Source organism: Aptenodytes forsteri, unplaced genomic scaffold (genome assembly GCF_000699145.1).
Source record: "Aptenodytes forsteri isolate BGI_AS27 unplaced genomic scaffold, ASM69914v1 Scaffold193, whole genome shotgun sequence".
NCBI lineage: Eukaryota > Metazoa > Chordata > Aves > Sphenisciformes > Spheniscidae > Aptenodytes > Aptenodytes forsteri.
Genome location: NW_008795405.1, coordinates 17265227 through 17279573, shown reverse-complemented (window position 1 = coordinate 17279573; position 14347 = coordinate 17265227). Strand labels below are relative to the sequence as shown.

At 47.7% G+C, this 14347-nt stretch overlaps 1 protein-coding gene across 2 annotated transcripts; it reads left to right on the top strand.

Annotated features, from left to right (window-relative positions):
* The first annotated feature begins 340 nt into the window (after positions 1-340).
* On the top strand, positions 341-7621 carry CKB (creatine kinase B). Of its 2 annotated transcripts, none has more exons than XM_009280869.2 (7): positions 341-553; positions 1678-1832; positions 2730-2862; positions 3907-4078; positions 5642-5765; positions 6480-6669; positions 7252-7621. In XM_009280869.2, the coding sequence occupies exons 1-7, from the start codon at positions 361-363 to the stop codon at positions 7428-7430; spliced, it is 1146 nt and encodes a 381-aa protein (XP_009279144.1). In that variant the 5' UTR covers positions 341-360; the 3' UTR covers positions 7431-7621. The 2 variants fall into 2 exon arrangements, with proteins under 2 accessions (XP_009279144.1, XP_009279145.1); XM_009280870.2 differs by lacking the exon at positions 341-553 and adding an exon at positions 1014-1199.
* The last annotated feature ends 6726 nt before the right edge of the window (positions 7622-14347 follow it).

The following is a 14347-nucleotide window of genomic DNA, read 5'->3' as shown; positions in this document are numbered from 1 at the left end:
GTCCGGTCCGGACGCTCCCCCCATTGGCCCCGGCGCTGCCATGGCTGCTCTGTGCGACCTTGGGTGCGTCCCTTCACCCGGACGGTGTCTTGGAGGAGCGGGGAGAGCCCCTGCCCTTGCGCCGGGGATGTTTAAGGATGGGGCAAGGCTGGTGGAGGTGAAGAACTTTCTTCTTTCCTCCTCCTTGGCTCTTGTGGAAGGTGTTGTAGCAACAAAGGTGTAAAAGGCACGGGTGGAACAACAGCCAAGGTGACCTTGCCTGGGTGCCTGGCTTCCCATCCTGGGCAGTTTGGAGGCCTGCCAAGCCCCCAGTGATAGGCTTCCCCTCTTTCTCCCCTAGTGACTGCGGTAGGGTCAGACATGCCCTTCTCAAACAGCCACAACCTCCTGAAGATGAAGCACTCTGCTGATGAGGAGTTCCCTGACCTGAGCGTTCACAACAATCACATGGCCAAGGTGCTGACCCTGGACCTGTACAAGAAATTGAGGGATAAACAGACTTCCAGTGGATTTACGCTGGATGATGTCATCCAGACTGGGGTTGACAACCCAGGTAACGGCTGGGGACCGTTAGATCTGCATAACGATCTGTTCTCCCTCCTTACTGGAAGTGCTTCTTGACAACGGCACCCAGAACTCTTGAGCTTCTGAGAGGCAAATCTCATAAACCATTGAGAGACGGCTCTAAACACATGGCTGTGTTAAAAGAGGCCTTGTTCTATCAAGCCATGTTCCTTGCTGTGATCTGACAAATCAATTCCCAGACACTTCAATTATGTAACTGCTCTGCTAAATACTTTCAATCTGAACAACAACAACAAAAAAAAACCCCAAACCAAATGCATTCTAATTGTAACGCAACCGCGGAGGGGAAAAAAATGTGGGCTTACCTGGCTGTTCTGGTCTATTCCTATTCCAAACTGGTTATGTGATGTTCTCTAGCACTTCTATGAAAAAAGGGGGAGCAGATGTGTTTACATGTTAACATTACAGTATTTATTTTTACTCTAGCAATATCAAAATGGCCCAACTAAATAATCAGAGACTGCCTCCTGATGAGGAGTACCCGGACCTGAGCACCCACAACAACCACATGGCCAAAGTTCTAACCCTGGATTTATACAAGAAACTGAGAGACAGAGTCACACCCAGTGGCTTCACCCTGGATGATGTCATTCAGACTGGGGTTGATAATCCTGGTAAAATGCATTGAGAATATTCTGTGTGAGCCAGCTGAAGTAACTGGTGCTTTTGAATATGGTGACTTACAACTAATCTTGTGGAGGTGGTATTTATGAGCAGACTACAGAAATGCAGCTCTGTCTGTAGCAGAAGGAACAAAAAGTGAAGTATGCTTGCTTACAGCAAAACATGATTGTTTAGACATACTATCCAGTGGTCTAAATTAGCTAGTGAAATTGGATGTGCTGTGCAAATTTGTCCTAAACCAAGCTTGATGAATTAGCGTGGTTTAATGGCAACAGTTATGGGTTTCCATAGCACTGCGTTTGACTAACTGGATGAAGTGTAAAATGTAGGGTCTCCAAATGTTTTTACGTAAGAATGCATTTCTAAGTGACTAGACCTACCACTAAAGAACTTGCCTGGTTAGTGCTGCGCTGGAATACAGCCAAACATCACCCAAACTTAGCTCTTCTGACTTTATTACCACTCCAGGCCATCCCTTCATAATGACAGTAGGATGCGTAGCTGGTGATGAAGAATCCTATGATGTGTTTAAGGAACTCTTTGATCCAGTTATTGAAGACAGGCATGGTGGCTACAAACCAACTGATGAGCACAAGACCGACCTGAATGCTGATAACCTGCAGGTATAAACTTTTGATCAATTACTGATGCCTACTGGTCTGAGGACTGGGTAAAGCTGTTGGCAGCTGCCTAAACTGATTGCTCAGGCTCTGTCCCCTCACTTTCACCCAGCACAGAACCCCCCCCCCCCAAGGCTTTGTGTCCAGTACAATTAGGCTTAAGAGCTTGTGGCTGTAGGATGTCAGTGGCTGGGTAGAACCAGCTTCATGTGCTGCTGCAATGTAGGTCATGCCAAACATGTTTAACATGAACTGTGGGCTGTAGTAGTCAAGCTAAACAACACTGTCCTAGGCGTCAAGGACTGTCATAAAACGTAACGCTTTCTAGTATCCCATCTTGGATCTTAAATATCACCTGGTGGTCTCATACTATAGAATAGACATTGTTATGGCTAGAATTAAGGATTTCTCCCCATTTTATGGATTTCAAATGTTACTGTAGACTCTAGGAATTCCTAATGCCGTGTTGATTGGCTAGCCATAGGTCATCTTTAAAACAAGACTTTGGAGGACAGTAGTGAATAATTCTCATTTGCAAGAGTAAACACCTACATAAACAACAAGGGTTTGCCTTATGTTGATACCTCTAGATTGCAGATCTGAAGGGGTAACAGAAGCCCAGTCTGTAGTCTGAAGTGGACATAAAACTGATGGTGTGGTGGTATCCGTATCTTCTAGCACTACTTAGTAGCTGTAGCCTTAGCCTCAAAACAAGGGTTGTGTTACACAGATACTTGAGCTAATGCTGAAGAAAATAGTCCTGAAGTAAGACACTGGCTTACAGGCCAAGTAGTCAATATCTCAAGTATAAGGTGCATGCTTAAATGCATGGAACCTACATGTATTTAAGGTAGGTATCTTGGCAACGGGGTTGTACTCACTGGTTTCCTAATCTTGTAGGGAGGTGATGACCTGGATCCCAATTACGTGCTAAGTTCCCGTGTCAGAACTGGTAGAAGCATCCGTGGATTCTGTCTTCCCCCGCACTGTAGTCGAGGAGAGAGGCGGGCTATTGAAAAGCTCTCTGTTGAAGGTAAAGTGAGAACTGGGTGCATTGGGGAAACTACTTATGTCCTTTGCACAAGAGGTGTTCTTTGCAGCTTGAAAATGGAGGCAGTTGGCAAAAGCAGCCTCCCTCAAGACTTAGTCTGAACATGAGCCTTCCCTGAAAAAGGCTCATTACATTACAGCTGCCTCAGCATTGCAGTTTGTAGCTGAGAGCAAGAGCGCATGTCAGAGGGTAGTTGGACTGCTTTAAGTTGGCCTTTGCTGATCTTGAAAGCTTCTTTCTGTGTGTGTGGGGAAAGAGGTTGGTTCATCATGGCTCAAACCTGAAATGTAACAGGTATGTAGCAACTTCAGGGCTTGAGTCATGGTTGCAGTATTTTGTGGCTGCTTTTAATTGACTTTCATTAATGTTCAGCTTGCTTAGAGGTGTAGTCTTGCTCCAAATGTGCACTTGACTAGAGTAAGCCCTAGTTTTCAGTGAGACTCCTCAGCTGCAGGTTTTTTCTATTGCCTCCCAACTCTATTAAGTGAGAGGAAAGGGTACACTCAAGGTGCAGTTCTGGAGGCTGAGAGTGTAGTTGTTCCAAAACCTCTCAAGGGCAGGGTAACAGTCCTTGACTAGAATAATACTGTTTGTTATATTCATGACCTTGATTCTCCTTGGAAGAAAGCACTCTACTTGTACAGTTAAGCAGCAGTAATGATTCTATACTGCATGTAAGGGAACAAAGGCTACTTGTATAAGCCTGGAAGGTGCAGACAAATCATCTGATACTGCCTTAAGTTCTGTAAAGCTGCAAAGGCATTGCCATTGCAGATGAAAGCAAGGGAGGAACCAAACCCAGCAGATCAGACATTGCCATACTTTGCGTGTAGTATATGCAGACAAATCATCTGATACTGCCTTAAGTTCTGTAAAGCCGCAAAGGCATTGTCATTGCAGATGAAAGCAAGGGAGGAACCAAACCCAGCAGATCAGACATTGCCATACTTTGCGTGTAGTCTTTAAAGTGCTGGGAATGTCTAGCACTGTTGTTGGTTCCATCCTAAAAGTGATTCTCTCTTTCAGCTCTGGGTAGTCTGGAAGGTGATCTCAAGGGGAAGTACTATGCTCTGAGGAACATGACTGATGCAGAGCAGCAGCAGCTGATTGATGATCACTTCTTGTTTGATAAGCCAGTTTCTCCTCTTCTGTTGGCATCTGGGATGGCACGAGATTGGCCTGATGCCAGGGGTATCTGGTGAGTATGCCTGGAAGGGAGAAGTTGTACAAAGTCCCTGCAAAAAAATATTGCAGTCTTGGTTGTGGCTCGAACTGTTGGGCAAAATGGCAGCTTCTGAACTCTTATTACTGAATCTAATGAGAAACTTGTGTGGTCTCCTCTGGGGAAGTTGCATCTAAACCAGCAGAATTTGGACAAGTGTTACTATGCACCATGTTGGGCTGGTAGCAATAAGCCAGCTTGGCTAGCCTGTAACCAGAGCCTACCCATCCAGCACAGTCTAGTGAAGCACCAGACAATAATTGAATCAGCTTATGAAAGTAGATCACTTCTGAAGGAGTAGATGTGCCACTACATTCAGCTCTTGTCCCAGGAGCTTAGAGTAACTTGTGGTAACAAACTGTAGCGTTGGCTTAGCTCAGACTTGATACTGGATGCATGGTTGCTCCCTTGTAGTCTCGTCGCTTCTGCTTGCAGAAACTCGCTGATGCTGGACTAGTATGGCTTTACCTGTACTAGTGGTAAGATTCCCCCCTCCCTGCCCCCAGAGACTCGGTGACATGAGCTGACTGATGCAGAGGTGTGGAATGGAAGGGTTCTGCTTGTCAGATGTAGGTCACCTACATAAAACTCTGCATCTCAGGAGCTTCTGCAGCATAATTAACTTGCTCCCTTCTAAGCTAAGGGCTAGGTTTTTATCAACTGGAATACTCCAATCTTATTACTGTAGCTGCTTCAATACAACCCAGAGGAAGCATGCTTTGTTTCTGTAGGTCACCTTTAAGATTGCATCATCTACCTGCAGATTGCCAGCACTAGATAGCACTGTCATCTGAGCATGACTAATCTACAAGCTTGAAGTGTAAAGTCTCAGTGTTGTCCGCATAAATAACTTTCCTCAGGTACTAGTTAATTTTTGATCCTAATCAAGCTGAGAAATTATCAGCATGATAAATACTGATGGTAGTACTTGCTGCCAGCTGCAAGCTAGGACAAGAGGGGCCCATTGGTGTTCAGAGGCTTATATAGAATCTTTGAAGAGCCCTGATCTAAAATTAGTAGTGAAAACTCAACTTAGTTCTCTGATAAGGTACAAAGTGCAGTTTAACAGAATCTGACAAAATTCTGATAAAAGGCTTTGTTATACATTGTCAATATGGTGTCATTATGAGCATCACTGTACAGGGCTGCCTCAAAGTGTGTACTGATCACCCTTCTGCAAACTCTGCTGAACAGATGAAATCTCTTAAATTTGTAAACTCAGGCCACAAGTGAGCTAGGGGGATGACTGGATTTTAGGGTTTGATACTGTAAGACTGGCTAATGTCATGTTATTACTCATTCTGACCTGTTTAGATATAGGCCAATTCAAACTACCTCTTGAAAAGAGCAGGGTAAAAACTACTAGCTTAACTCTGTTAGGTCCTGCATGGACGAAAGAAGTAGGATTAATTTCTTTGAAGAAGCAACTAAGTGAGCCTCTGGAAATAAAAGCTACAATGATGAGTAATTTGGTGCTATTACAATTGTCTTGAAAATGTCAGGTGGGACAGATGACAAGTTGTTTGCCTTGTCTCCTAGGCACAATGATAACAAGACCTTCCTTGTTTGGATCAATGAAGAGGATCACCTTAGAGTTATTTCCATGCAGAAAGGTGGCAACATGAAGGAAGTATTTACCCGCTTCTGTACTGGGCTAACACAGGTAAATCAATATTGCCTGAGCTGTAGGTTCACATGGTACATGTTTTTCTGGTTAGAGCTGAGAATGCAAACTCTTTCAAGCCCTTTCTGGAGTCCTGCATGGTGGTGCTTCGTAGCCTGGGTCTCTGGGAACACTGAGGTCCAGAGCTGTGAGGGCTCTGAAACACCTATATTGGCAAAGCATTGTGGCTATGAAATCTAGAATATGTCCTCTGATGTGGCACCCTTATCCAAGTGTCTAAACTGTACTTAAAGGATTTCTACATGGTTCTATAAATCAAGCATTGAGACACCTTGGGTGGGAGGAGAAATTGCTTGAATGTGGATGGGCAAAGCTGAAGTTTCTAGGCTGAATGCTTTTCTCAGCTTCTAGTCTTGATATGAATTTGAGCCTTACCAGCCCCTTCCCTAATCCTAACAGATGCGCCAGCTTGACATGTACTAAATCAAGCTTCCCAACAGATAGTGACTTCAGATTTTGTAGTATAGCTTAAACTTAGCCTGTCTCACTGCTAGGAGCAAGATTAAGGCCTTAAAAGCCCCTTGCTGGTGGCCCTTTTTTCCAAATGGAGGGGGCTTACGTGGCTGACTTAAATAGCTGTTCAAACTGTTGTGGCTGTTGCTATGTAACTGAAGCTGTAAATGAGCGCTAATGGATGATCTACATCCTTCAGGCAGAGAACAATCTCTAAACATCCATTCTCTCTATTTATAGATAGAAACTCTCTTCAAGTCCAAAAACTACGAGTTCATGTGGAATCCACACTTGGGCTACATCCTGACCTGCCCATCCAACCTTGGAACAGGACTCCGTGCTGGTGTGCACATCAAGCTACCGAACCTTGGGAAACATGAGAAGTTCGGAGAAGTCCTCAAGAGGCTTCGGCTGCAGAAACGAGGCACAGGTGAGAGGTGATACAGTGATGTCCTAGTCAGGCTGCCCTAAGACACTCGCAAAAGCCTGGCTACAGTGAGAGCCTTGTCTTGGTTCACACTGGCAGTGCCTGTCAGACCATCCAAAAGGTACCATTATAAAGCACATGGAGAGAACCAAGCCTTAAAATCATATCTTGGAGGAGTTGGGGATGCCAGTGCCCTGCTTATACCTTACTGTATCTGGCTACCTAGGTATGTCCTATGTGGTATTCTGAGCACCAAATAAGGTGGACCTGGTGGCAGCTGTTACTGTTGTAAGCAGGGATGGGAATCCTGCTTTAACTTCTGGCTAGGAAATACTACAGCGGGTACTTCTGACCACAGGTTAGATTGCTCATGGGTTAAAAGAACAGAGAGCTGGCCTAATGGCATGCTCCGTGGCTCATGTTGGCAGTCACATGCAGCTTTATCTCCCTGCATGTAGGAGGTGGTAGCAGTGGCAACTGTTGAGAGTTGTCTTGCTGGGTTTCCACTTCAAGCTAGTGAGGGAAGAAAGGTAGACTTACCTGTGCTAGCAGTGATCAGTGTACTAACTAAATCTCTTGTTCCAGGTGGTGTGGACACAGCTGCTGTTGGAGGGGTGTTTGATGTCTCCAATGCTGATCGTCTTGGCTTCTCTGAGGTGGAGCTGGTGCAGATGGTGGTGGATGGTGTGAAGCTGCTCATTGAAATGGAAAAACGCCTTGAAAAAGGCCAGTCCATTGACGACCTCATACCAGCTCAGAAATAAAGCACTTTATTCTCATGCTTCCTAACTTATTGGATGAATAATAAAATGTCACTCCAATTCAAACCCCTGGGGGTCAGAGCCCACTTAGTTACACTGTAGAGAAGTCTTCCATCCATCTGTGTTAGAGTTTATTTTTTTGATGGCTGAGATGTTGCTGAAAACAAAATAAACTATTGTTTTGGCCTGACATGTCTTAGATGTGTTAACTGAATGTCTCTGAGATTTAAGTGACTTAGTTTTCTTAGTTATGCTAGAGGGGCTGGTTTTGTGTGCTAGCACATCTTCCTGGCTGCGTTGCTGCAGTCTACTTGAGTTGGGGTGTGGCTAAAGCAGTGTCAGAAGTGAACCTTTAACTTGATTGTAGTTGCTGTAAACTTGAGAACTAGTGTTAAATGTGAGTCACTGCAAACATGCCCTACCTCCAAGCTTTGACTTGTGCATCTGCTCATGGCAACTGTAAACTGTTATTATCCTGACTGCAGCAAGCCAGGCTGACTCCTGTAAGGGAGAGGAGACAGATCTGGGTACAAAGGGCTGCTGTTCTTAGGCAGGTCCTCCTGGGGCTGTGGGGCAGTGCTCTGAGGTCAGACTTCAGCCCATAATGTATCGCTAAGCTAGTTTGTGGGGAGAAGATCACATCTTTAATCTCTAGAGATGTGCAGAGAATTGGTATAAACAACTAATTGCTCTTTTCGGGGTAAGGAGTGAGGTGAAACTTACACTAAACCCATGCTTCTCTCTTCAGTGGTTTCAGCTTAGCCAGGGAAGAGATGGGGGCTGTGAACTGCTAGTTATAGGAAAATACCAGATAACTGTAGCTTTCTTCAGCTGACTCTTGACCTATGCATCAGTTGTCCTATGAACCTAAAAAAAAAAAAAAAAAGCAGTATAGTCAATTAAAACATGCTAAATAGTTGGGTTTTTTTTCCAAACTGGGTCTGGCTTGCAAGCTCAGGCTGTTCTCTGGGTGTGAGCTTACAGTGTTGTATCAAGTAAGTCTGTTCTCCAGAATGGCTGTCGTCAGCATACGTGTGTGCTTGCTGTGTGGAAGTGCCACATTATTAACCTACAAGAACAACATTTTCCAGAAGTATTGATAGCTAGGAGCACTGGACCCTTAGTAACAACAGCTTTTGCAACTCATGCAACCTGGGAAGCAGATAGCACCTGCTCAACAGCTCTACCCACTGCTAAAACCTGACTTTTATAGAGGGAGTGTGATGAAAGGTTGATACGTAGCTTCACAGCGTGCAGCTTTATATAGACTCACGTAGATAAGCTTTCTTTTGTAGAGGCTGTGATATTTCTAAGGCTGTGATTGCAGGCTGTCACTTAGCTGAAGTGATGGCTCCAGTTGGGGTAAGCTAATTAAATTTTGGTGAGGGAAAGGCTGAATTAACATCTCAGATGAGATTTTTTTTTTTTTAATATAGCTTTCTACGTGATTCAAATTTAACTGAGTGGGGGAGAGGAGATCACATGTAGGAGTTTTGTTCTGTGCTGGGTGATGTTCCTGTATTTGAGTTAATCAGCACAGGGAGTTTTCTGTACAAGGCTTGTGAGAGCAGGGAAGGGAAAATGGTGCAAGAGACAACCGGTTGGTTCTGTATATTCTTTAGATCCCCCTTGCTGTGCTTCATGTCACTGTTCACAGATGCTTGGCAAATAGCTGGTGCTGCATCTTGTAGTCAGAGAGTGTTCATTTAGTGGTGCCTCTCCTCAACATGGCGTCGTTACTACGCTCACAGCAATTATCTAATGGAAGGACGTGCCTAAAGACTTGTCTTTTTTTTTTAGCTATATCAGCTGGACTAATAAAAACATCTCTCTCCCTGTGCATCTTGATTCTCTTGTGTCCGCAGCCCATTGGAGCTGCTACATCTCTGTCTCATTTTAGCCCCTGGGTCCCCGCAGTCTGAGGGGACTGTAGCTGAGCTACAGCTGAGGACCTGTAGCTGGCTAAAAAATTATGGTCAAAGCAGCAAGCCAGTCTTCAATGCTTGCATCCAACTAGAAAATACTTTTAAATTGGTTTTCTTTCCCACCCACCAGCTTTGCTGTGTTCCCTCCTGTGCTGCCACGAGGAGTAACACGACCATGCTTTTGTTTCAGCTTGTACAAAGCAATTGAAAATATTCCAGAGAACAAACCTGTCACAAAAGGCTGGACACAGCAACCTACCCCAGCTGGGACTCGCTAAAAACCTGTGATTGAGAGAGAAATTAAACCTCCCACCCCCTTGCCTTAAAAGCTTCAGTTTGATTCTCAGCATTACTCACCGTCGTGCCCTGGGTGCCTACCGTGGGTCGCTCAGATACTGCGGCCGTACAAAGTAGGTCATATGGAGTGGCCGCTCGCTCGTGCCTCGAGCACCTGAAATTGTGCTGGGTGATGGCAAGCTGCCATGTGTCAGGGGTGCCTTGGCCTTAAACTTGGGGGAGGAGAGGGAGGTCATCAGTCGCTGCTGTGCTTTATACAGGGGAACTGCAATTAGCCTTGCTGGTGGAGCCACCCGTGTCACGTAGCTTTTGGGAAGGACGCAGGAGCTGGCGCAGCCGGCAGGGCCCTCTGGATGGGTGAGCTCATGCTCTGCATCACACCCAGCAGTGATGGCGTCACTCCTCACCAAGCCTGGAGCTGTGCACAGGCTCCTCCATTGGCTGAAAAAGTGCTGATGATGTGTGGGTGCGGGCTGGGGGAGGAGGGGGGCCGGGAAGCCCTTCGGGGCATGCAGGCGCGTGTTGCATCTCTGGGCTTTCCAGTGAAGTTTCAACTGAACTTTTCTCGCTTACAGATTCGGGAGCAGCGATCGTCGCTGCCGTCCCGCTGCCAGTGAGAGCAGCTGAGCTCTGCCGGCTGTAACGTGGGCCTTGTTGCATTGTCCTCTTTCGCTGCCTTCACATGCCCTGCTCCCACAGGCTGGCATGTTGTCCCTCGGCTGCCGGCTCGCCACTCGAAACACGCACCGTTTTTATAACATTTTCAAGGGGAATTTCTTTTTGTCATTGTCTTTTTCTTCTGAACGTTTCTGCTTTCCTCGGAGGAGCAGCTGCCTAGCCCTGGCCTGCGTGCGATGCCCGTGCAGGGCAACGCCTGCGCTGGCAGCAGTCAGCCAGCCCAGTCCCCTTCCCTCTCAGCCTGCGTGGCACAGGCAGCACATCGCCTGCTGGGACCCCAGGGTCCTTATTCAAGAAATCAAGCTGCTTAGGAAACCATTGACCTCTCACATTACACTTACTGGCAGTAGACTGCCCATAAATGCTCCTTATTCCACTTTTGTGCTGTGTACTGGAAAATTATTCATGGTCTTTCACCCGCTTGCGGACTAAGCCACACAGAGGACGATGGTAAGCTCAGCATTACGACATCGACCCTGGGCACCCTGCCATGCCGTGGGAAGCTCCCAGGCCTGAGTGAAGTGGTCAAGCTCCCCGCACGCTCCCTTGTGCCCCCAGCCAAGCGAGGGGACAGGACGGCTGCCTCACGAGGAGGTCCAGGTGCTCCAGGCAGGCTCCTGCTTCCTGGGATGAGGTGGCCAACCCGTCTGACTCCTCTCTTACGAAATCAAAATATGGAGCAAGGGGGTTTTATCTGCTGGATGCCCGGCGAGAGCCCTGCCTGGGGTCGCGGGAGGCTGCTGCTCGAGTCCTGCCCTCCGCTGGGGATCCTCGCTCGGCTCGGCCGAGCTTGGCTCGGAGCGGCTCAGCCCCAAACACAGCCAAAGCCAGGGCAATGTTTTCCTCCGGCTTTCCATTTTGCCCAGTGTAATTAATCCATCACTAGGCAAAGAAGAAAAAGGAAGATGCTATTGCCTAATGTCTCCGGCGCCCATCTGGGAGCGAGGAGGTTTAGGCTCCAGCCTGTCCTCAGATGAGTGTTACCATATTCTTATGCAAGGTGGAATAGCTTGAGCAGGAGAGTTTGAGTGATTTTTTTTTTTTTTTTTTTTTTTTACTCCACCCACCCACCCCCACACACAACATGTGGTAGCATGGTGGGCAGGGCACTCTTCTGGGAATGGAGGCGGCATCACAGCCTTTTCATCTCCTGTTTGCTTTTCTTTTTCCCCTGGGGAAGCAGCAGGCCAGCAGGCTCCTTTGGCTGCCCCACGTTCCTCTGGCCAGTCTGCCTTACCAACTCTCCTACAAAATCGTAGTTACAAAGCTGGAAATAGCCCGGGTGACCATTTGCTCCAGCCCTCCAGCAGCGGGACAGGACACTTCTCCACCATCCTGGGCTTCGTCGGGTTTATTTGTCCCCAGTGAAGGGGGAGCCAAAGCCAGTGCTGGAGGAGGACACCCCACAGCCTAAGAAAGAAGTTGAGATGAGAGGCTGATCAGAACCAGGTCTTTTGCATCGCTTGACCCTCTTCCCCCGTCTTTGACATGTTGGGGTTTATTTTCTTATACAGAAATTATGCTTTTGGCAAGCTCCCGCCCAGCTCCGTTTCAAGGCCCAGCCCGCTTGTCCTGGGTGCCCGGCCCCACAGCACCTCTGCCTCACCGGCTGCGAGCAGCCGGCCGCCGCACGGGAAAATGCAATGGCGAGGGCTGCCCTTGGGCTGCAGAGGTGTTGGTACGTGGAGATACTGGGTTTCCCCCGCCTTTTGAAAGACCATCTTTTTTTTTATTCAAACGCTGCATAGGCTCAGGTTGAGCGCATCAGGTGGGAAGCCGTATCTACTACACCCACAGTCTGGGTCTAGTAATGAAATTGGCAGCGTGGGCTCAGACTGGGATTGACAATTAACGGGGAAAATCTGCATTACCAGACAAGGTAAAAATAAACAGAGATGCATCCAAACCTACCAAAGATTTTTGTTTTCCTCCTCCAGCCAGTGAGTAAGACTATGAGAAACCATATATATATATATATGTATATTTTTATATATACATATATATGTATGTATGTATATTTTAATATATATGTGTGTGTATATATATGAATATAAACTTTCAAAGGGCAAAATGTCTCATACTTAACACCCAGGAAAATGGATAGAAAGGGTAACACTCAGAAAAATATGAACGTTGAGGTTTTTATTGAATGTCAAAAGCTTCAGCTAAAAATATAGAATGGGCAACCCCGAGCTTTCTATGATGCAATTTCAGACTAAAACCAGAACTGAAGAGTAGTTTGACAGGAACACATGCAAGCCCCAGATCTTTGTAAAGACTTTGGCTTCTCACTGTGTTTAGGGCAGGTGGGTGCAAGGTTCGGCCAACGGCTGCAGTCTGATTGCTCTTTCCACACCCATTATTGATGACCAGAGAGTAAAACTTGAGATGATAACCTGTGCTAAAGGAGATCTTGAAGTGTCAGCTTATATTTTTGCAGTGACTTATTGTGATGGTGTTTGATGGTAGTACTCGAGCACAGCAAAGCTCTCCTGGATTACTCGGGAATGAGCAAGACTGGAAAATAAGTGAATTAATTAACTCAGCTGAAACCCCATGTTCTTTAGCCCAGTCCAGCAGAGCGGTTAACACATACATACACTGAGGACAGTTTTGTTGGGATGTAAATAGTGGCTGTTTGCAGTTCAAACGCTGCCGCATGTTCAAAGCGCAGTGAAACCAGAGGGAAAACCAATGGCGGGTTCAGCGCTGGTGCCAGCCCTGCCCACGGGAACTGATGGAGGTTGTGCACCGGCTTCGGCACAGAGAGCATTTCTCCCACTTCACTGGCCCAGCTGGCCCAGGACAAAGTTGGAGGCGACCACAGCAGTGAGAGGCAAACAAGATAGTTTTAGGGCACTGGGTGGTGAAGTCATCTCGGGCAGGAAAACTGGTGTTTCAGTAAGGCACCGGGTGGTGAAGTCATCTCGGGCAGGAAAACTGGGGGCGTGGGCCAGGCTGCATCCGCCTGCAGAAACTGGCCGGTCTCCCTCCACGGCTGTGGTGAAATCCCCTGAATCATCGCTAATCACCGTTTGGGCTGACAATGTTCCCGGGCTGCTGGGCAGAGCGTGCCTGCGATTACCAGGAAGCCGGCAGAGCTGTTCCGCACTGGGGTGAAGTCATCTCGGGCAGGAAAACTGGGGGCGTGGGCCAGGCTGCATCCGCCTGCAGAAACTGGCCGGTCTCCCTCCACGGCTGTGGTGAAATCCCCTGAATCATCGCTAATCACCGTTTGGGCTGACAATGTTCCCGGGCTGCTGGGCAGAGCGTGCCTGCGATTACCAGGAAGCCGGCAGAGCTGTTCCGCACTGGCAGTGCCGATCCGGAGGGATGTGCCGGGAGCGAGTGACTGAATGTGTGTCCGGATGGGCATGAGAGGAGAGGTCTTCAGTGGGGATGGACACCAGGAGAGCCGTGGGACCACAATGCTCCATGAGTGGGCTGTCTTCAGCGAAGGGCATTGGGATACCATCGTATCAGATTGCTGCTGTAACAGCCTCTGAGTTGAGACTTGTCCGGGGAGAGATGGCTCCAGAGATACTTGTAGGAACATGCATGAGAAGAGGATTGCAATGGACGGGAGCGCTCACAGCCCCGGAGTGTCAGCTTCTTGCTATGGGAGAGTGATGGCTGGCTTTTTTTGTTATAAGCCATTGTTTTAAGGCAAAACATCATTGAGCATCTTGAGGATGCTCTTTTCCCCCAGAGCTGGAATAAGTGCCTTACTTCCTTCCCTCTGCCTCTGGGATGTGCCCCCCTGCCCTCCTGCCAGGCCAAGGGGACATGCTGCTGCCAGCACCTCTTCCTCTCCTCCGTCTGGTGGGTGGCACGGGGTGCTCTCTGCTCCCACGGAGGGGTGGCTGGTGGGGCCCCAGCAACATCCCAAACCTTGCACCTACCTAGAGGGTGGAAAGGGCCACGAGGAATCAACAGCTCAGCTATTTCCCACTGCTGAAAGCCTCGGGAGAGGCTTGAGGATTTCTTACAGCTGCCCTGGAGGCTGGAGGAGAGCAGAGG

Excerpts from the sequence above, each read along its gene's own strand:
- CKB (XM_009280869.2), top strand. The coding sequence starts at position 361 with ATGCCCTTCTCAAACAGCCACAACCTCCTGAAGATGAAGCACTCTGCT. Across the intron at positions 2,863-3,906 it reads TGAAAAGCTCTCTGTTGAAG|CTCTGGGTAGTCTGGAAGGT; the intron begins GTAAAGTGAGAA and ends TCTCTCTTTCAG. Across the intron at positions 5,766-6,479 it reads TCTGTACTGGGCTAACACAG|ATAGAAACTCTCTTCAAGTC; the intron begins GTAAATCAATAT and ends CTCTATTTATAG.